Source organism: Primulina eburnea, chromosome 12, assembly GCF_022965805.1.
Source record: "Primulina eburnea isolate SZY01 chromosome 12, ASM2296580v1, whole genome shotgun sequence".
Lineage (NCBI taxonomy): Eukaryota > Viridiplantae > Streptophyta > Magnoliopsida > Lamiales > Gesneriaceae > Primulina > Primulina eburnea.
In genome coordinates, this window is record NC_133112.1 from 18,848,204 (window position 1) to 18,870,095 (window position 21,892).

At 38.8% G+C, this 21,892-nt stretch overlaps 1 protein-coding gene across 1 annotated transcript; it reads left to right on the forward strand.

Moving 5' to 3' along the window:
• Nucleotides 1–1,569: 1,569 nt before the first annotated feature.
• On the forward strand, nucleotides 1,570–5,991 carry LOC140806714 (uncharacterized). Its single transcript, XM_073163254.1, has 3 exons — nucleotides 1,570–1,811; nucleotides 1,914–2,170; nucleotides 5,909–5,991. Exons 1-3 carry the CDS (start codon nucleotides 1,570–1,572, stop codon nucleotides 5,989–5,991), a joined length of 582 nt encoding a protein of 193 aa, XP_073019355.1.
• The last annotated feature ends 15,901 nt before the right edge of the window (nucleotides 5,992–21,892 follow it).

Genomic DNA, 21,892 nt, shown 5'->3' on the forward strand with positions numbered 1-21,892 from the left:
CGAGAACGCGATGATGCTGAGGTAGCTCTTCCACTCCCTCTCTTCCCTACCATATCTACGTCTCAACTCAAAGTTCCCACAGACGGCGCCAAGTGATACTCATGGGAAATTTTGGGTCCGATTCCAGCAAGTGTCACTAGTCCAGACGCAGGTTCTGAAATTACCCTGAGCCTGAAATCACAAATAAGATCGTTAGGAGGGGGCCAGGAGGGTGTCCTGGCGTAGCCCCTCCGACGCTCAAGTCAGTGACTGAGGATATATGGGGGGAGCAGCTAAGGGTGCTGCTGAAAACAATATATTGAATGAATGAATTAATATCAAACCTGGTATTTATAAGAGAATACATGGGCCCTTGATGGGCATGTCTTCCATTTGGGCTAGGGATGGGCCAGGAATAATGGGTTCATCCATGGGGTATCAACGTGCATAAATTATAAAAGTTTATTTTTGAGATTTATGCGATATGTCTTGTGGCCACTTCACACTCATGGGAATGCAGCTTATGGGATTGTTACTTCATCCGGTGGCTACTGACCGGTTCATGTTCCTGTATGGGTACGGATATCCAGTACAAGGGCTGTGATGATCTCTACCGCCCAGTATACTGTGGTTTAGTTTGATCAGACGATTCAGTTCATGTTATGGGCCACTTGCATAGAACATAATCTCAACAGAAAATTATGATATGCTAATTTATGACAGGGCTCTATCGAGCAAACATTTTACGTACGATTTTCAGTTATGCACGTATTTATAATGATTCATGACACGATTTTCATGTTACGCTCAATGATATGATATTTTTACGTTACGCCAGATTTTACGATATATTTACTTGTTATTCATGATATATGCATGCTGAGTCTTTAGACTCACTAGACTTGATTGTTTTAGGTACTGATGAGGTCGGGACTGAGGGTGGGGACCAGTGAGCCATCTTGGGTCGGCGGTAGTAGGAACCCGAGGACCTCATGTTTCAGTTTATTTATCATTTTTATGCAAACTCATTTTTATCACGATGAATTATTTTAAGTTGTTGTTTTGAAATAGATATTTACTTCCGCTGCTACTTTAAACATTGAATCTTTTTATCAGTATATTTTATGAATGAGGCATTTTATTTATTTAAAGAGAAAATTTTAAATTATTCTGTAAATTTATGTATACGAAATACGGGCCTCTACAGTTGGTATCAGAACCTATGTTCTTGTAAAGGGTTGTACTACTGCTGATCTCGAGAATCTCACGAAGTCACATCTTCTGTCTGTAAGTTATACGTTTACGCATTTTGTTTAAAGCATGAAATATTTTAACAACATGTTTTCATGAAATATTTTATGTCAAGATTATGATTATACAATATTTATTTAAATTTAAAGAAATAATAAAGATTATGCATGTTAGTTACGTATGGGTTATGTGTGGAACAGTATGCCTCCTAGACGCATTCTTGAGCACACGAGAGATGATGAACCTCGCCAGGAGGACGGTGAGAATTAGAGGCAGGAGAGATATTTACCACCTCCACCTCCACCTCCACTAGACATGAATGCCTAGAAGCAAGCCGGTATGACGCAATTCTTCGCACAGTTTGCGGGGAACAATGCTGGGGTAGCCAGGCCGACTGGGCCTGAGGCTATCTATGAGCGGTTCATGAAGATGAGACCAAAGGAGTTCTCAGGGACGACAGATCCCATGATTTCTGAGGGCTGGATTAAGTCTCTCGAGGTTATCTTCGAGTTCATGGGGCTTGGAGATGAGGACCGAGTTTGTTGTGCGACCTATCTGTTGGGAGGAGACGCTCACTTATGGTGGGAAAGAGCATCTGTAGCCTTGAATGTGGCTACTCTGAGCTGGACACGCTTCACATAGGTATTCTATTCTAAATATTTTACTGACGATGTGCGTGCCAGGTTGACCAGGGAGTTCATGACCCTGAGGCAAGGAGATTTGACTGTTACAGAGTTCATCCGTAAGTTTGAGAGGAGTTGCCATTTCGTGCCCCTGATTGCGAATGATGCTAGAGCAAAACTGATGCATTTTCTGGATGGTCTACGGCCGATCTTGTGCCATGATGTTAGGGTGGCTGGCCTTACTACTTATGATGTCGCTGTCTCCAGAGCCCTAGCTGTAGAGCAGGATCTGAATGATATAGAGAAAGACCGCCAGGGCAAGCGATCAATCCAAGTGCCACACCGCCCTCCTCCTCAGCAGCAGCCCCAGAGTAAGAGGCCTTTCCACGACCCAACCAGAAACAGAGGACAACAGCAGCCACGGGGACGCACAGTCCCGAGGACTTTTGAGCACCCAGTCTGTCCTAGGTGCACATGCCGCCATGCTGGAGCGTATATGTATGGTTCAGGGAAGTGTTACAAGTGTGTTAGTCCAGAACCCTTGCGGCAGTAATGCACACAGGGGAGTCTGCCTACCCAAGGCAGAGTTTTTCCACTCCATGCAGCGGAGACGAACCCAGAATCCATGCTCATGACAGGTATCTTAAAGATTTAAGTTAATATTTGAAATTCAATATTTTGGGAATCTGGATTAAGATTTTGAAATTAGAATTGTGATAGGATTGTATGCTCTAATCAGTGATACTTTCGGGAATTATGTTAGAAGAACTTTGACCTTCGCATGTCTATAGTTTAGTTCTTGTGATTATTGGGTTCAGCTTGACGTTCCAATCTTTCAGGGAGAATTTTTATAGCTGGTTCACCTACGAAAGCCTTGATAGATTCAGGGGCTACACATTCATTCATTTCGGAGACCTTTGATAATTTTCTCAAGGTCAAGACCATTGGGCTAGATATAGCCTATTCAGTAGTACTGCCTTCGGGAGAGGAGATGACAGCTACTAATGTGATCCGAGACATAGACCTCGAGCTTCACGCTCTTTAGCACAAGATTTTGAGTCTCCAATCTTGTTTATGCGGATCTTATCGTTTTGCCGATGCCAGAGTTTGATATCATTCTGGGTATGGACTTTCTACTAAGGAATAGAGTTTTGATCGACTTTCAGCGGAGATCCCTTCTAGTACGACCGCCTGGGATGGAGCAGTTCTTATTCGAACCAGACAGGTACTTTCATTTACCGTGTTTTATATTTTGTGTCCAGGCTAGGAAGCTCATGCATAGAGGGTGTCGAGCATTTTTGGCAACTTTTATATCCGTTCCCGAGGCACCCAGTCAATCAGCCTCCGATGTCCAAATTTTTAGGGATTTTCTAGACGTTTTTCCCGACGAAGTCTCTGGTGTGCCACCCGAGCGAGAGGTGGAGTTTTCTATTGAGCTTATGCCAGGTACGACTCCGATCTCCAAAGCACCGTACCGATTAGCATCGACAGATATGGCAGAACTTAAGAAGCAGATTCAGGAACTTCTTGACAAGAAGTTCATTCGCCCGGGTTTTCACCATGGGGCGCGCCAGTCTTGTTTGTGAAGACGAAGGATGGTACGATGAGGCTCTGCATTGATTACCGGGAATTGAACAGGGTTATAGTGAAGAACAAATATCTACTCCAGAGGATTGAAGATTTATTTGACCAGTTGCAGGGAGCTTCAGTATTTTCGAAGATCGATCTGCGTTCTGGCTACCATCAGTTGAGGGTGAAAGATGCAGATTTTCTCAAGACTGCTTTTAGGACTCGTTATGGCCACTTCGAGTTCCTTGTGATGCCGTTCCGTTTGACGAATGCCCCAGCGACCTTCATGGATCTCATGAATCGCGTATTTCAGTCGTATCTTGATTAGTTTGTGATAGTATTCATAGACGACATTCTCGTCTACTCAAAGAATCAAGAGGATCACAGCAGACATATGACCGCAGTTTTGCAGACCCTACAGAAGCATAAGCTATTCGCGAAGTTCAGTAAATGCGAATTTTGGTTAGAGAAGGTGGCGTTCTTAGGCCACATCGTTTCTAGCAGCAGTATCGAGGTAGACCCAGCGAAAGTTGCAGCATTCGGAGATTGGGTTGTGTCGTAGAATGCATCAGAGATCCGTAGTGTCCTTGGACTAGCATGATACTATCGAAATTTTATTCAGGGATTCTCCTCCATCGCAGTTCCACTCACGTCATTGACAAAGAAGAATGTTAAATTTGTGTGGAGCGATGAGTGTCAGAAGAGCTTTGATACTTTGAAGCAAGCTCTTATCCCAGAACCAGTGTTGGCCATGCCGTCAAGGCCCGGAGACTCTGTTTTGTATACCGATGCTTCGAAGCTTGGGTTAGGCACAGTTTTGATGCAGCATGGGAAAGTGATAGTGTATGCTTCTCGTAAGTTGAGAGTCCATGATAAGAACTATCCTACCCACGATCTAGAGTTGGCCGCCGTAGTTTTTGCCTTGAAGATTTGGAGGCATTATTTGTACGGAGAGAAATGCCAGATCTTTACCAACCATAAGAGCCTCAAGTACTTCTTTACGCAGAAGGAGCTGAATATGCGTTAGAGGTGTTGGTTGGAGCTAGTGAAGGACTATGACTGTGACATTAGCTACCACTCGGGTAAAGCTAATGTAGTTGCGGATGCACTGAGCAGAAAAGTCGCAGTAATGGATCATCTAGCGATTTCGAGGCCTCTTCAGTCTGAGATGCAGAGGTTTGGTCTAGAGACTTATCCTCAAGGTAGAGTTCCTCGTATATCTACTTTGACGATTCAGTCTTCCCTTCTAGACTGTATTTGCAGTGGTCAGCCAGCAGATGAGCAGTTGGCAAAGTGGAACAGAGAGATGAGGCCAAGGACAGTATCTTGTACACAGTTAGCGACGGTATTGTGAGATACCGAGACAGAATGTGGGTTCCTAGCAGTGATTCTATTCGAGCAGATATTCTATCTGAGGCCCATATGTCGCCGTACTATATTCATCCTGGGAGTACGAAGATGTACAAAGATCTGCAGTTGCTGTATTGGTGGCCAGGAATGTAGAAAGATATCAGACGTTTTGTATCCGAGTGTGTGACTTGCCAGCTAGTGAAAGCGGAGCATCAGAGACTATCAGTATTGCTCAAGCCTCTTCCTATTCCCGAGTGGAAGTGGTAAATATTACCATGGACTTCGTGACTGGTTTGCCAAAGTCGGTCAGAGGATCAAATGCTATATGGGTGATTGTTGATCGTTTTACCAAATCAGCGCACTTCTTGCCTATCAAGACGACTTTCACCATGATTCAGTATGCAAAGTTGTATATCCGAGAGATAGTCAGACTTCACGATATTCCCGTTTCTATCGTATCTGACCAAGATCCTAGATTCATTTCCGCATTTTGTAAGTGTCTGCATTCAGCAGTGGGTACGAAGTTGTTGTTTAGCACAGCTTTCCACCCTCAGACAGATGGGCAGCCAGAGAGAGTTATCCAGATTTTGGAAGATCTTCTCCGTGCTTGTGTCATCGATTTCTCAGGGAGTTGGGAGTCGAATTTTCCATTAGTAGAGTTCACCTATAACAACAGCTTTCAGTCGTCTATAGGTATGGCTCCGTATGAAGCACTGTATAGTCGTAAGTACAGATCGCCTGTTCATTGGGATGAAGTAGGGGAAAGATCAGAATTGGGTCAAGAGATTATTCAGCAGGCTGCCGATGTAGTAGTCAAGATCCGTGATAGGATGAGGACTTCTAAGAGTCGACAGAAGAGTTATGCGGACCAGAGGAGGAGAGATCTAGAGTTTGTCGTTGGCGACCATGTTTTTGTGAAGGTAGCACCTATGGAAGGTGTCATGCGGTTCGGAAAGAAAGGAAAGCTCAGTCCGAGATTCATCGGACCCTTTGAGATCCTCGACAGGGTTGGGACGCTAGCTTATCGTGTTGCTCTTCCGTCGAATCTGGCCGGAGTACACAATGTGTTCCACGTCTCTATGCTGAGGAAGTATATGGCGAATCTTTCGCATGTCTTGAACTTTTAACCGTTGCAGCTCACTACGCACCTGTCTTACAAAGAAAGGCCAGTGCGAATCTTAGACGGACAAGAGAAGAAGCTTTGGAACAAGCTGCTTAAGCGAGTGAAAGTCAAATGGCTTAATCATTCAGAGGAGGAAGCTATGTGGGAGTCTGAGCCAGAGATGAGGAGTCGGTATCCCGAGTTATTCGGTAAGTTTTAATTTTGAGGACGTAATTCTTTTTAAGGGGGGAGAGTTGTAGAACCGTAAATCAGACTACGCATAAGCCATGCATAATTACTATTATTTAAATTAAAATGATTTTATGCATGAGGATTTAAATTCTTTTCTTTAAATTTAATTATTTTATTGCAGTAGTTTAGTTGTTATTTTTTCAACTAAATAAGTGAGGCCGGACTGGATTTGGAGTATTGAGATAAACTTTATAATTAAGAAAAAATTCTTAGAATTTATTTAAGATAAATAATAAGTTATTTTAATGTAAAGAATGTTTAAAGAATTAATTAATTAACTTGAGATAAGTAGTAAATAAATTCCTTATGTCCATAATTCAATTAAAAAGCCTAAATTAAAATATGTGACCAATTGAGATAAGTTAATCTATGCTTATTTTAATTAGGGAATTTCAACTTAACATGTTAGTAATTTAATTTAAAGAATTAGCCATGCATGCAAGACAATTACCATCCTAAACTAATTTATCAATTAACTAAAATACCTAATGGGTAGATAAAACTTTAAAGAATTAAAATTCAATAATTAAGCAATATTTTACCCTATTTTAATAGCAATTTTCGGCCACCCCACTTAAAAGGATTTAAAAGTTTGACAACTCATTTTCATTGATATCTTTCATTATCCTTTTCTTGACATAATAATCCCTCACCTTTTAATCAACTAAAATTATTAATTAAGCAATTATCTACCCTTATTTGATAAGCAAGAATCGGCATCACTCCAATCAAATCATTCCTCAATCAAATAATGTCAAATCACACTTCATTCCTTATCTACCAAACACAAGGATAGAAAGATTCATTTCCTCCCTTTTATATGCACTTCACGGTTTCTGCTTGTGTTTATGGTTTCAGGGTTGGCTCGATTTCCAGGGGCTCCAGGCTGCTTATAGACATGATATAGGGTATTCGAGGAAGGTGTTAGTCCATTGGTTTCACTCCCTCCCCCCCAGCAGCGAGTTTTGACAGCAACTTCAGCAGCTACCATTTCGAGTCTCAAATTCGGATTCTTGCTTGTCGATGGCGAGTGTTCTAATCTTGGCTGCCCTAAAGGCTGTAGCCATGGTTTGAACCTAACCTTGGCATGTCTAGGATGTGACCAAAATGTCCTTTCATGTCTTGGTTCACGGTCCCATCGGTTTAAAACCAAACAACACAAGTGTCCCACGGTGTCTGTTTTCTGATTTTCGTGTGTGTGAGTGGTTTCGGTTTTATGTGGTTTGGTGTGGATCTTGGTTGGCTTCTAGCCCTTAGCCATGGTTCGTACAATACCTCTTGATGTCTAGATCTAGCCATGGTCGATCATGTGGCCACTGGAAGGATATATGACAACAAGAACAAGCAACACACCTACGTAAAGCACATGGTTCTCGGGTGGAGCTTGGCGTTGTCCTATGGAATTGATTGGTTTGTGGTTGTCTTGTAGCCATTAGCCATGGTCCAAGCCATGCCTTAGAAGAAGAGGCTCTGGTTGGTGGTTAAAGCCCCAATGGCCGATAGTCTCGAAAACGAAGCAAGGACGCGCAACAGCTGCTGCTGTAATTTTTGACAGCAGTTTTGTGCTTCGGTTCAGAGGCTCGTTTGAGTTCTTAATTGGCTTTTAGCCTATGGCCTTGGACTGGAAAGTACCTCATTGAGTTAGGGAAGGTCATGTTTTTGGCCGCTCGTGATTTGGTTAAGCTTACAGGTCATACGAAAATTTACGGTGCAATGTGCCAAAGTGACTCTCGAAAGAGCATTTCATGATTTTGGCCTCCATGCACAATTTTTGTGTATTACAGCCCTTGATATTTATTTTTCATCATTTTAGGTGTATTTTAGTCATTACTAAATGATGGTTCGGGTTGGTACGTAGTCATTGTTAGATACTAAGTTCGTTGGGCTTAATAGTCTCGTTTTTAGTTCGATTTTGAAGTGTTGGTCAAGTTAAGTTTATTTTCATGTTCCTCATGTTAGAATTAGGTTGCAGCGAGCCTGGAAACGATCTAACTCCATTGGTAAAATAAAACAAGATAATAATTAAATTACGTGCATAAATTACAAAAGTTTATTTTTGAGATTTATGCAATGTCTTGTGGCCACTTCACACTCATGGGATTGTAGCTTATGTGATTATTACTTCATCCGGTGGCTACTGACCGGTTCATGTATGGGTACGGATATCCAGTCCAATTGCTGTGATGATCTCTACCGCCCAGTATACCGTTGTTTAGTCTGATCAGACGATTTAGTTAATGTTATGGGCCACTTGCGTAGAACATAATCTCAACAGAAAATTATGATATGCTATTTTATGACATGGCTCTATCTAGCAAACATTTCACTTACGATTTTTCAGTTATGCACGTATTTATAATTATTCATGACACGATTTTCACGTTACGCTCTATGATATGATATTTTTACGTTACGCCAGATTATTACGATATATTTACTTGTTATTCATGATGTATGCATGCAGAGTCTTTAGAATTACTAGACTTGATTGTTGTAGGTACTGATGAGGTCGGGACTGAGGGCGGGGACCAGTGAGCCATCTTGGGTCGGCAGTAGTAGGAACCCGAGGACCTCATGTTTCAATTTATTTATCATTTTTATGCAAATTCATTTTTATCACGATAAATTATTTTAAGTTGTTGTTTTGTAACAGATATTTATTTCCGCTGCTACTTTAAACATTGAATATTTTTATCAGTATATTTTATGAATGAGGCATTTTATTTATTTAAAGAGAAAATTTTAAATTATTCCGCAAATTTATGTATACGAAATACGGGCCTCTACATCACAGATGTGACACACAATTTCTTGAACAGATTTTAATTGACCATTCTTTATCAATTCAAGTGCCTCAACTTTTCTTGCCAAAGAGGTAAATCTAGCTTGGAGATCATGTTCATCTTTGAGGGTGTACATACCTCCACAAGATGTGTGAGATTGAATCTTGTTTGATGGTTCGATTGTGCCTATAGTGTCCCAATTTTGAGCATTTGAAGCTAATGAATCGAGATACTCAATTGCCTCGTTTGGATCTTTATCTTCAAAAGTTTCATTACACATAAATTCAATCATTTGCCTATCTTTAGGTGTTAAGCCTTCTTAAAATTGAGAAACAAATATCCAAATTTCAAAATCATGATGTGGACAAAGGTTAAGCAATTATTTTTATCTATCTCAACACTGATAAAAATTTTCTCCTTGTTTTTGAGTGAAAGTGATTATTTGCCTTTTGAAAGAATTTGTTCTATGAGATGGAAATTTTTTTTTCAAAAATTGTTGTTGCAATGCATCACAAGTTCGAATGGATCCCGATCTAAGATTTTGTAGCCAAGTTTTAGCTTTATCTTTTAAAGAAAAAGGAAAAAGCTTAAGTCGAGTGGTGTTCATGCTACAATTTAGATCATTATATGTGTTTCACAATGATAGGATCGATTAACGTATCAAGAGTGTTTAGAAGGGGGGGTTGAATAAACACTCACAATTAAAACTGATCTTTTCAAATTTTGAGTTCAGTTTTGTGACAAACTGATTCTCAGAATCTTGTTGGTCAATGACAATCGGTTAAACTAAAGTACTTGCGGAAAGTAACTGACTGAAAGATAGAATACGAAACTGAAATAAAATACACAAGGATTGTTTCTGGATGTTCGGAGATTTCAATTACTCCTACATAACCCCTTCTATCTCAAGGATAGGATTTTCGCTAAAAGACTTTGATCGAATACAAGGTTCGTACTGACCCACTTCAGTTTGGACTTATCACTGTCAAAAGCTGAAACTCTTAGTATTACAAAATGTTCTCAGTGCGTAACTGATCTTAGCACTATCGAATTCGACGATTATTTCAAAGTGCTAGTGAGATCAAATTGTAGCCTTAATTGCTATGAATAAACCAAGTAAGAGTGAGCTAAGATTTTGGCAGAATAACAGCAAGCTTTTAATGGAGTGATCTTCTTGTTATTCAGCTGTTCTTCTGTCATATTTATAAGCTTCCCTTCCAACGGTAACTTGAGTTATATTTTAATCTTTGTATCCGTTGATTGCCACTTCATTATTCCTTGGTAATTGTTTGCTTCATTTATTGTAATGCGGCGTCTTAAGTGCTTTAGCCGAAATGCGTTGTTCTAAGCTGTATTGATTGAAGTGCGGCATTTCACATTCAGTTGCAGTCTTCTATGTCTCTTTGTCGGTTGAATGTTCTTTCCCGAGACATGTTTAGTTGAAGGATGCTTAGCTTAAAGGCATACGGCTGAATGTATTATCTGTCGGTTGACGTGTTCTAGATTTGCTGGTGAGGAGAACAACTGAATTGCGTTTCAGTTGCGTAGATTAGTTTACTAGATTCAGTTGCTGAGTTCAGTTTTACTCGATCAGTTGATGTGTTCAGTTTACTCGATCAGTTTGTTCGTATTTTCAGTTGTTTCATATTTTGTCAAACGCCGGAATTTAGTTTCCAACAATTTCCTCCTTTATGGTGTTTGACAAAACTAAGTAAATAATAACTGAACGTCTGAACTCATTGTAGATAAAATAAGAGATTACACGAATCTGTAGATATTTTTCTTCAACGATAAGATTTCTTTTGTTGTTCTAGAATCTCTTTGATCTCTTCCCCATTTTTTCAAACAACTCCATCTTCATAGATAATTTTTGAACGTCAGTGGAAAGAATTTTGACATCTGAGGAGATACTTGAGACAGCAGATTATAAAGAAGTCTGCAACAATTCCATTTTATTAGAAACAGAAGTTTCCAATCGCTCAACTCGTTGACTGATTATATCCAGAGTTGTAAAGAGACTTTGAGCTAGACCTTTGTTATTATTCATCTCATCCACAGTTCGGGTAAGAGACTCCATGTTTACTTGAATGGCTTTCAGTTTTTCTGAAACAAATTCAAATGAAGAATCCAATTTGACAGTATCAGAGAATTGTGTGGATTGAATTTTCTTGATTTCAGTTATCATATGCTGCATATTGTGCTGCATATTCTGGATTTCTTTAAGGACAAGATCCATTTCAGTGGATTGAAGAGGAGGTGACTGATCAGATGTTCTTAGTTCATGTGAAACTTGATCAAAGACCACCATGGTCCTATCAGATAGTATCATTTCAGAAACAGTCTGTGCTGGAACATCTATTTCAGTTACTGCTACTTTGACTGGAGGAGATGAGGATTGATGTTGATCAGCAATCGGGATTTCCTTCTGAATAAGATCTTCAGTGAGAGGGTCATGAACCTGATACATCTATTTGATAGTCCTCTGATATTAGTGCTGGTTCATCAGTTGGAAGCTTTTCAGCAATCTGTTGATTTGGTGATTGAGTAGGCACCACTGTTTGCTCCTTTAGTTCAGAAACAGTAGGTTGAACTGGTGCTTCTGTTGAGATAGGAACCTCTTGAGTGATTTGATCAGTTGAGCGATCAACTTCTTCAGAAATGTGTTCACTAATAATAGATTCTGTCACCACTGATTGAATAATTTCATCAATGTTGGCAAAATTCAACTCGGCTTCAGAGTACAGCTGATGTTCCACGGCAGATGATTGTGGCACATCCTGAACTATTTCTTCAGTTGTAACAATAGTTTGTTCTGAGGATGGTTCTTTCTGCCGAGAGGAGGGTTCTTCTTCTTCTTCAGAGGCTTCCTCAGGAAGAACTGACTCCTGATCCATTTCCCACACTTTTATCTGAGCTTTCAAGCTAGTAAGATCAGTATCTAGCTGAGTGATCACAGCTCGTTCATTATAAGCAGTTGGATTTGTGGGATTGTAGTTTGCCTTCAATTTCTCAAGCAGTTGAGATAGCTTCTTAGCTCGAATTTGGACAAAAAAATAGTTTTTCCTCTCCAAAGCTTGAACAATTGTGGCAGCTTTGACCATCTTGAGGACAATTGCTTCCAGTTTGATAAACTTGTTCAGCTGGGATTTCTTTTTCAGTTGCTTAGCAAAAATCAGAGTTCTGTAAGCGGTCCAGGCATCATAAGATTGAATTTTTGATGCTGCAAATTTATTAACCTGTTCCCAAACAAGGTCAATATGAGTTTGAATGGAATTGGATGTCCTGGGCTCTTCAATCAATTTGCCCTTTCCTTTTTCAGTACTGAGGATGTGTGGAATTTCCAATCCAGTACGAGTAGTATCCACAAGTTCTGTAATCTTTATAACTTCGGGTCTGGCAGGTGCTAGAACAGCAGGACGATTGATATGGATTGGAGGAGCTTTGATCCTAACTGTTTCCTTTGTTGCACCAGCTGAAATTTCTGGTGAGATGATCTTCAGAGGAACTTCTTTGATAGGCTGTTGGGCATTCGAAGATTTCAGCCTTTCAACAGGAATAGATTCTACTGTGGTTGGTAATTTTGTCCTTTGTGTTCTTGGTTTCTTGGCAATTTTGGAGATGGCGTCTTCTCGGAATCGGATTCACTGATAATCAGTTTTCTTTTAACTGTCTTCAATTGAGCCAATGTCTTGGCCTGTTTAACTGATTTGGGAGCAGCCTGTTGTGTCCAAATATCCTTCTTGATCTTCACGAACTGATCAGGAGAGATATCTAATTTAGTCGTGGGTGGCAGAACATTCTTCCCATTGAAAATTTTGAATTTAGATAATCACTCAGAATCATCAGCCACCAACCCTTTGACTTTCTTCAAATAGCTCAGCGGCACTGCAAATCCTTTGGATTGCTTGGTGGAGGAAAACATATTCTTCAACATACTGAAAATAAGTTGCTTCCAGTTGAATTTTCTTCCAGCCATAATAACCGTAATAGCTTGAAACTTTTCCAAAGTCAGGGCAGCATACGATCCTGCCTTAGCCAATAGCCCTTTGGCTACGATGTCAGCCAGCAACTGAACGTCATGCTTCAATTCCATCTTAGGATCGGAAACTTTGATTTTACGTCCATCAGTAGAGAGTGCAGTTTGCATTTCATCAATATCTGATGCTTTAACATCAGCAAGGTGTACCAGTCCATCAGAAGGTAATGAAAAGATTTCTCCGAAAGAATATTCAGAAATGGTCACCAACTGACCATTAATAGTGGAAATGATGCTTCCATCAGAGTCGATATCCATTTGAGTAGAGGTCATGGAGTTCTTCTGGGTAAATATCCTGCGAGTATTGCCCCAAGAATATCCTCAGCCCAGCTGATTCAAGCTTCAAAAATACATTTTTCACATCGACTTCTTCGACTGATAAAGCTGATTCAAAGTTGATAGCCATAGTGTTCAATATATGATCAGGGATCTGATTTGCCATTGCTGAGAGTAAGGAAACCTGAAATTTTGCGAAATACAAGCTCTGAGTGTATGAGTTTGCTCTGTGAGATGATGTACGCGTAAGAAAGAAAACTGAATTGAAGCGGGGATTATTTATATGTATGTGACTGTTTAAATTCTGGACACGTGTCAGTCCATCAAAATTTTGAATAAAAACATGTGTACGTGTGCTGTAAGCGTGTGTGCAAAAAGTGAGCGGTTTAAAATAGGCCACGTTATGAAACTGCAGTCACGTTAGTTGATTTGGAATATAATAAGTTTTAATTTGTTAACTTATGTGAGAAGATTTGTAAAATATCCAGCTGAACAATCAGTTGGGAAACTGATTCATTTCAGTTGAGAATTCACAAACAATTGTCCTCTCAGTTAACTTCTTCAAAACTGATATTCTCCCTTAATCGGTGCATAGAATAATTAAAGTGACGATATAAAATAAATTTAAAGATTAGAAAGATTATCGTTTGCTGAAACGTTGACGGCCCTTTAGCTTCCATGATTTTCGGCTATAAATAGAAGTGACACGGTTAGTTTCAATCATATTGGTGAAAATATTCAAGACAAAAAGAATGGCAGATACGAGTAGCTCGAGTGCTTCGTCGTTTGCTCTGTAGACCAGGAAGGATGTTATAGAAGATGAAGTCTTCTATAAGAGTCTTCACTACTGGGAAAAGTTACAGAAGCTTGAGTTCCTGTATAATACTGGAGAGGCTACCACTCCCGAGCTGATGGCAGAGTTGAGAGAAGTGCGGGAGCACTTGAACATAGCTGTGTGGGTGGACATCTTTAAGGATGGTCATATCTTTCAGCTAATGCTTCGAAAGGAACTGAAAATCCTTAAGCGCATATGTAATGTACATGGGCTATTCCCGATTGGGCTTAAGTCCCCTCACGGTTATCCCATTACCCATTACTCATAGACCTTCTCCAGCCCAGGCACTGGAGCTTTTGCCTTCCCAGGATTAGAAGCCAAGACCTCCTGGACTTATATAGATCTTGGCAGCAATCCTGGTACCAGTTGAGCTAGTAGATCAACTGGTACCAGGATTGCTACCAAGATCTATATAAGTCCAGGAGGTCTTGGGTTCTAATCCTGGGAAGGCAAAAGCTCTAGTGCCTGGGCTGGAGAAGGTCTATGAGTAATGGGTAATGGGATAACCGTGAGGGGACTTAAGCCCAATCGGGAACAGCCCATGTGCATTACAAAAAAAGGCGCGTGACATCCCGAAAATTTGAGTTCCACATGAACCACGTGCGTGCAAGTTATTCAATTCCTCATGTATTTTATTAAATGGTTTTAATGCATGCTTAATTCATTGATTTGGGTTTTAATTCACGATTTAAGAATTTGCATAGTTTTAATATTTATGTCTAATTGGTGCACGTTAAAATGCTTTTCGAGTTTCATATTTCAGGCGATTATTCGATGCGGGATCGAGGAAAAGACCGGTGACGATTTTAGGCAAATTTTATTGCGGTATTTTATTTTAAGGTAAGATGGGGCATTTTAAATGATTTATTTAGTTTTTAGCATTTTAAAGGCCTAATTTAATTATTAGGTAATTATATGATTTCAAATTTTTAAAGTTGTAGCACTTGTGTATTTTATTTAAATTTAGGGAGGTTAGCAATTTAAGGAGGGATTTATATTTTTACTACCATGTAATTGCTCAACATTTAATCTAACATTTTAGTAGCAATTTAGTTAGCCTTTTAATTAGCATTGTTAATTTTGTAATTAAGCAATAATCATTCCCTAAATTACTACCTAACTCTCGCACACACACACTTATACACACACCTACACGTCTAACACACACCACACACATACACATTTTCTTTCCCCATTATTTTGGAGAGCAAACCTAGGGTTCTAGGGAAAACTCAGCAGCCGCCCCCTCCCTTCAAAGATTTCAGTAATTCTCGCCACTTTTCTTCAAAGATTTTAGCGTCACGTTCGTCCCAGATCAATCCTCGCGCCATCCCCGCTTTGGTATCGTCGTTTCGGTAACGTTTATCATCAAAGGCACGTATATTCTGTTCTTTCTGCATCGACCTTGTCATATTATGTGTTGTGTTATTTTTATGCGTAAAAATTCATGTGTGACATTCGTCGTTTGAGCGGAAAATGGTTTAAATGCGTTTTAAAATACTTTTTAGATCTGAAATCTTGTAACTTACTGTTCTGTTGAAAACTGCGATTTTTCCGTCGGGATTTTGAGAAAACTTTCAACTAGAAAATTGTAGAAATTTTTGATGCCTTCGATTTGATATATAATTCGAGATTTTTGGACAAACATTGAGTGAGTTATGATGATTTTCGTGGAACTGCTCAAACTGCGACTTTTACGAAAATTGTGTTCTTGAAGTTTTTGTGTTGCAGGCTTCGTTGGAAATCGACGGGTGATCGCTGCTGCGTATAGGTACTTTTTTATGATGTTGGGATGGTTATTAACGTGTGGGTTCGCGTCGTTAGGCACCAAGTTGAATTAAGCGTCGTAGGAAGAAAGTTGGTGTCGAAATCCGAATCGTGTTGTTGGTTGTGGATTGTTACTCTTGGGGTTATTTTTAAGGTTCACTTGGGTTTGACATAATGTCTTAGTGTTCTAAGAAGTGTCTCGTGGTGTCTATTCGAAGTCCGTACGATTGAGTTAGGTGTTACGCATATCAGGTTCAGAATTTTCACGTGTTGGCATGTCCCGCAGGTACACGGACCCGAGGACGGACCCTGACACGGGGTCCGTGCCTTTGTTCTTCCGAAGTGTCTTTTTACAGAGTCTAGACGGACCCTGACACGAGGTTGTCCACCTTTCCTTTCGAGTGTTCTCACCCGAGTCTACACGGACCCCTACACAGAGGTAGGCACGGGGTCCGTGTCTTGCATATTTTGGGGAAAATATTTTAGCATGCTTTGAGGTTTGATGTCATGGTTTAGTGCAAGGATTATCAAGGTCGTGTCATGGGAAATTTTAGAGTGTCCTAAGTAGTGGTCGAACTCGAGAGTAAATATGATTTCTACGTTAAGTTATGCAGGTTAAGTATGCAAATTCATGTTAGTATGTGCAGCGACGGCCCAGTCGAAATCCAACGAATCCCTCAACGCCAAGTAAGTATGTCGACGTGCAAAAGAAAATATTTTAAGTTTTTGAGGTATGCTAATTGTCTCGTGACCAAATTATGAATGGGTTTGGAAGTCGGTGAACGTGGCCAAGGACCTCTCCACCCCGTTAAATTATGAACGGGTTAGATCGTGGTTGGAAAGCGTTAAATTATGAACGGGGACCAACCAGCCCGTTAAATTATGAACGGGGATCTCATGTATGTGGCAGTGGATACGACCCTGTTAGCCCAGTACTGTGGTTTGTCTGATCAGGCGTTTATTATGTATGGGTCACTTGCTTTGAAACATCCTCTACGCAAAATGAAATCATGTATGTTCATGTATGTTTAAGTATGATCAAGTATGTAAGCATGTTTATGAAAGCTTTCAAGTTATGGCACGTCTATGTACGTACGCAAGTTCAAGTTCAGTTCAAATTCAAGCTTCATGTATGTATGTTCTATTTTAAAGTGGCATGCGATTTTATTATGTAGTACTTGCTATTTCCAGTTTATACGTGTTGAGTCTTTAGACTCACTAGACTTGATCGATGCAGGTGAGTATGTGGATGAGGAGACAGGAGGTGGCGACCAAGGGGCAGGCTTGGAATGAGCGGGAGGTTAACTCGAGGACCGCAAAGTTTATGTTTTTACGCAAATGTTAATTTTACTCTGATTTCTTGTTTCGGGGGAAATACTTTGAGCACACCTTTCGTGAGAAAACTTTATTTAAGCTATTTTGAGCAACCATGTCTTATGGGGGACTTGGTTGAGTTATTTTATGGCAGACATTGAAAGCATTTTTACATTCAAAAATTTTTTTAATTTTTCCACAAATTTTGAGTACGAAAAGTACGGTACGTTACAGTTGGTATCAGAGCCAGGTTCTTGTAAAGGGTTACGCCTACTGCCAGTCGCAAGAAGCTCACGAAGTCACACCTCAAGTCTGTAAGTTTTAAGATTTTAAATTATTTCATGTATTAAGAATTCAAGTCATGATTTCAGCATGTGCATGTTTTAATGCAATCACCTGTATGTTTACATGACATACGTTTTAGAGTACATGTTTATCTGTCGTTATGAATTGAGATTGGAGCCTTAAAATTTTTATGCATGTTACGACATGAAATGAGAAATTATTTAATTTTCTTGCACGCTGGATGGTGGAATTGGACATGAGTAAGAATTTTGCTTTTGGGCGTTAGGAAAAGTTGGAAATGATTTGTCTATTTTAATATTTGGTTAGTAGTACTGATGTTATAATTGTGGGTCATAAGTTGAACTTGACAATTATGAATGCTTTTGGGACTTGTAGATTTTCTAAGAAATTATTGATGGTTCGTGGTTGCTAGCTGAGTTGATTTTTGGAGAACTCCATGTAAGGATTAATGATTCGGGAAAACGACGATTTTTGGAAGTATACAAAGCATAGAATTTATTTAGTATGCATGCTTCCCCTAGTTGGATTTAAGGATTGAATTGCACGAATTGAGAACTTTAAGGGCCTAATTGTAATAACCAATAATTTGAGGACCTAAGTGCAAAAAAAAAATCTAAAGGACTATTTTCAAAATTTACCGAAGTTTGGGATTAAATTCTGAGTTTCGAGAATTTTAGGTTTTATGAGGCTAAAATCGAAAATTTTATGGGGACCCAAAATGCAAAATTACAAGAGTTGTAGGGCCAAAATTATAATTTTTGATAACTTTAAGGACCAAATTACAAATTTTGAAATTTTTGAGGATTAAGTTCGAACTTTTGAGGAACACTTGAGTAAGATCAGTAGCTTTTCGAGGTTATGAAATTGACTTTGGGTTTAATAAGCTTAAAATTATTGAACTTTATGTTACGTGAAATCTATTAGATGGAATTAGGAACGCCAAGGACTTATGGGTAATTGTAGGATTTTCAAAATTATGGACAAGGTTGAGTAATTATCAAGGAAATTAGGAATTTATTTTGCAATTGTTAAGAGGTTGGAGCAATTAGTTTAGCGGTAATTGAGAATTGGATGTTTTAAAAGATCGAAATTTTCGATGATATAGGCTCGAAGAGATATTTAGAGCCTCGAAACATTTAGGTTATAAGATTATAAGGAATGGTAATCAGGGACATTGTTGGATGGATCAACCTTAGGCTTGAAAAGTTAAAAGTAGGTGGATTAATGATGTGGCAAATTAAGAATTCAGAGTAATGACGATTTAAGGTAAAGTTGATCGGTTAGCTAAGTTATAAGACTAGACATTGAATTAGCAAATTTTTGGGAAATTAATTTTGATGTGTCGTAAGTTTCAATCCTGATCTTAACAATTAGGACTATACCTTTGTGTGGGGACCCGGACGCTAATCAAGTTCTTAATCATCGTTGAGACTAATTTAATCAATTAATAAAACAGGGTCTAAAAAAATTTTCTTTTTAAAATACGGAACGTAGTGAAATCAACACATATATACATATCAGTATATAAAAATACACATCTTGTATCAAAAACATTCATTCAAACTAGGGTTTGATAACTACTATCAAGTGTTCAACCCTATCTCTAGTCCAGGTCCGGTGCCACCACTCTAATCACGATCTCTCTCTTCATCTTCTCGACCCTGAACCTGTCCCACCTGTTGTCAAGTACACATACAGACAAGAAAACAGCCGGATAAACCGGTGAGAATATACTCCCAGTATAAATCAACGAAACATGCAATCATATAAACAATATAAAGCATGTAATCAGGTAACAGATATATGTATCAAATTCTGAAACATAAGTAACATCAAACTATCAATCATTCTCGTAGCTACATCATTCAGACTAGACTCAATCCTAGTCTAGGGATCCCGGTTCCAGAAGTTGGCATGTATGTATCGACTAACAGTAATAGAAAAGACTCCAGTTCTATCCACGCCGATACGGTATCGATTAACAGTAATAGAAAAGACTCCAGTTCTATTCACATCGATATGATATTGATTATCAGTAATAGATGAAGCTATAATTCTATCCACATCAATATAGTACCGATTAACAGTAATAGAAGCAACTCTAATTCTATCCACATCGATATGACATCGATTAACAGTAATAGAAGAGCTACTAATCTATCCAAATCGATACAATATTGATTAACAGTAATAGAAAAAGCCACCATCCTATCCACATCGATAGCCAAACATCCAGTGACAGTCTTTGGCACATCCGCCAATACACCATCTTATGACATCGTGCAATGTGCCCGTGGTGATCCCACCACTAACGGCACTTCTGTCATAAGATTACTCTTCTAATACCTGTAATCTATAACTCAAGAAAACAAGTATATCAATCAATCAATGCAAATATAAATGCAATAAAGCAAAGTATGTGATTTAGGGAAACCCAAGTCTAAACCGACTTAAGTCCATCTCCCAATACCCCATTGACTTATACCTTTCGTTGCAGTCTCGGTTTCCTGCTCAGTCCAAGTCCTGAACTCACAATCTGTCTGGTACTGACAATATCAATAATCTCATATCAATATACCAGTCAATTCCATAACAATCTGATCAATCTGGATTTAATTCAAAATTGACGGCATAACTGTACAATTCCAATATCCCCGTCAATACCAATTCACCAGATAACAGTTACAATCTATAACCCATATCCAATACAATCTATAATCAATCCATAATCTAAATCTGTCCGATATCAACCGATTATAATCAGAAATTCATAATAATTCCATAATCAGTCTATTTCTTAATCTGACTTCGATTCTATGATGTCTAACATGTCAAGAACAACATATATGAGTTCCATTCAATTCTGACAATAGCATAATTTCAAAGCATGTCAAAACGTAGCAAAACTTACGTCAAAGTGTAGCCTACGTCGATAGGAACTCAATACCGAAGTCGGATTACAATTCGGACGGACGGATTGATCACACGATTGAAATTGAAATCGAATTCCAAAACTTTCCTCGATTCTTCGTTCTTGTTTCTGAGGATTTAATTGCATGTTTATATATATATATATATATATATATATATATATATATATATATATATATATATATATATATATATATTATATATATATATATATACACGTACATGCATATAGCCACATGGCTCGGTGTGTTTGCTGCACGTCTCGCGCATATGCGCGACATCAACTCGCGCATATGCGCCACACCCACTGGACCTTCCGCGTATATGCGCGACATCACTCCGCACATATGCGCCCACTTCTCTGGACGTCGCGCGCATGTGCGCGGCTTCTATTCGCGCATGTGCGCCAACTCCTCTGGACAATCCGCGCATGTGCGCGCATACATGTCATGCATGTGCGCCGCTGCTACTGTCCTTGCACATACATTTCACGTGTAATCTTATTTCATGTCTCGGTTAATCATTTCATAATCATATCAAATTATACATCAATAATTACAGATTACCAGGATTAAATTCTCTGGCATTACATTTGCTAGAATGTAATTTTTCTAGAAAGTTGGGTATGTTTGATGGTTAAATTAATCGATATGCGCATGTAAGAATTGAGGTAGACATCTTGTCTTGAGAAATTTTTGTAAGTTATTAAGAAACTTGGGAATAAGTGAATATGTGTGTTGGAATTATGTTATCCAAAACTATTGGGGTTGCGTAAGGTTGAATTTCAAATTTATGGGATATTTGTTCATACGGAATTTTTGGGTGAAATAAAAACAAAAGGGAATTAATGGTTTCCAACATAAGTTATCAATGAATGAATATTAAGATTTTTATTGAGTAATAAATCTAAAAGCTTGATACGGGGATTCTAGAATTCTATGGGTTATAAGTGGAGTTGATATATTAGAGTTAGTCCATCATTAACAAAGGAAACTTATTAAGTTTTATACGCTAGAATTAATTGAGTATTGAGGATACGTCTAAGTTGAACATTCGTTCCAATGAGGAAGGTCCAAGTGTCTTAGGCCTCAACTGTATTGTAATCGTGAAGAAAATATTTTAAGCATGTGATTGATGCTAGAAAGGTTTTATTATTTAAGTAGAAGATCAACATTGTGTATGTTGAGTTTTATGGATTTTTTTGTTACTTGAAATTAAAGGTTGGCAACAATTTTACATTTGGGACGTACTTGTAAATAGCTAAGTACGTAAGTTTGGTGTCCTAAGGGAAGATCCGATTCAAGGATTGTAGGCCAATATTATTATGGGGTTAAGATAAGGTTTAACTTTTAAGTATATTGCTGAGGATAGAAGTTGATCAGTAACCTTTGGTGCTAAGAGTTCTTAAGTTGAACTGCATAAATGCTAATGTAATAGGTCGTTGACATTACATTTATAGTATAAAGAAGGTAAGATACAATAAGTTTGAACCTCCATTTCTAATATTGGGAACGACTA

Excerpts from the sequence above, each read along its gene's own strand:
- LOC140806714 (XM_073163254.1), top strand. The coding sequence starts at position 1,570 with ATGACGCAATTCTTCGCACAGTTTGCGGGGAACAATGCTGGGGTAGCC. Across the intron at positions 1,812-1,913 it reads GGAGGAGACGCTCACTTATG|GTTGACCAGGGAGTTCATGA; the intron begins GTGGGAAAGAGC and ends TGTGCGTGCCAG. Across the intron at positions 2,171-5,908 it reads TATAGAGAAAGACCGCCAGG|CTCACTACGCACCTGTCTTA; the intron begins GCAAGCGATCAA and ends TAACCGTTGCAG.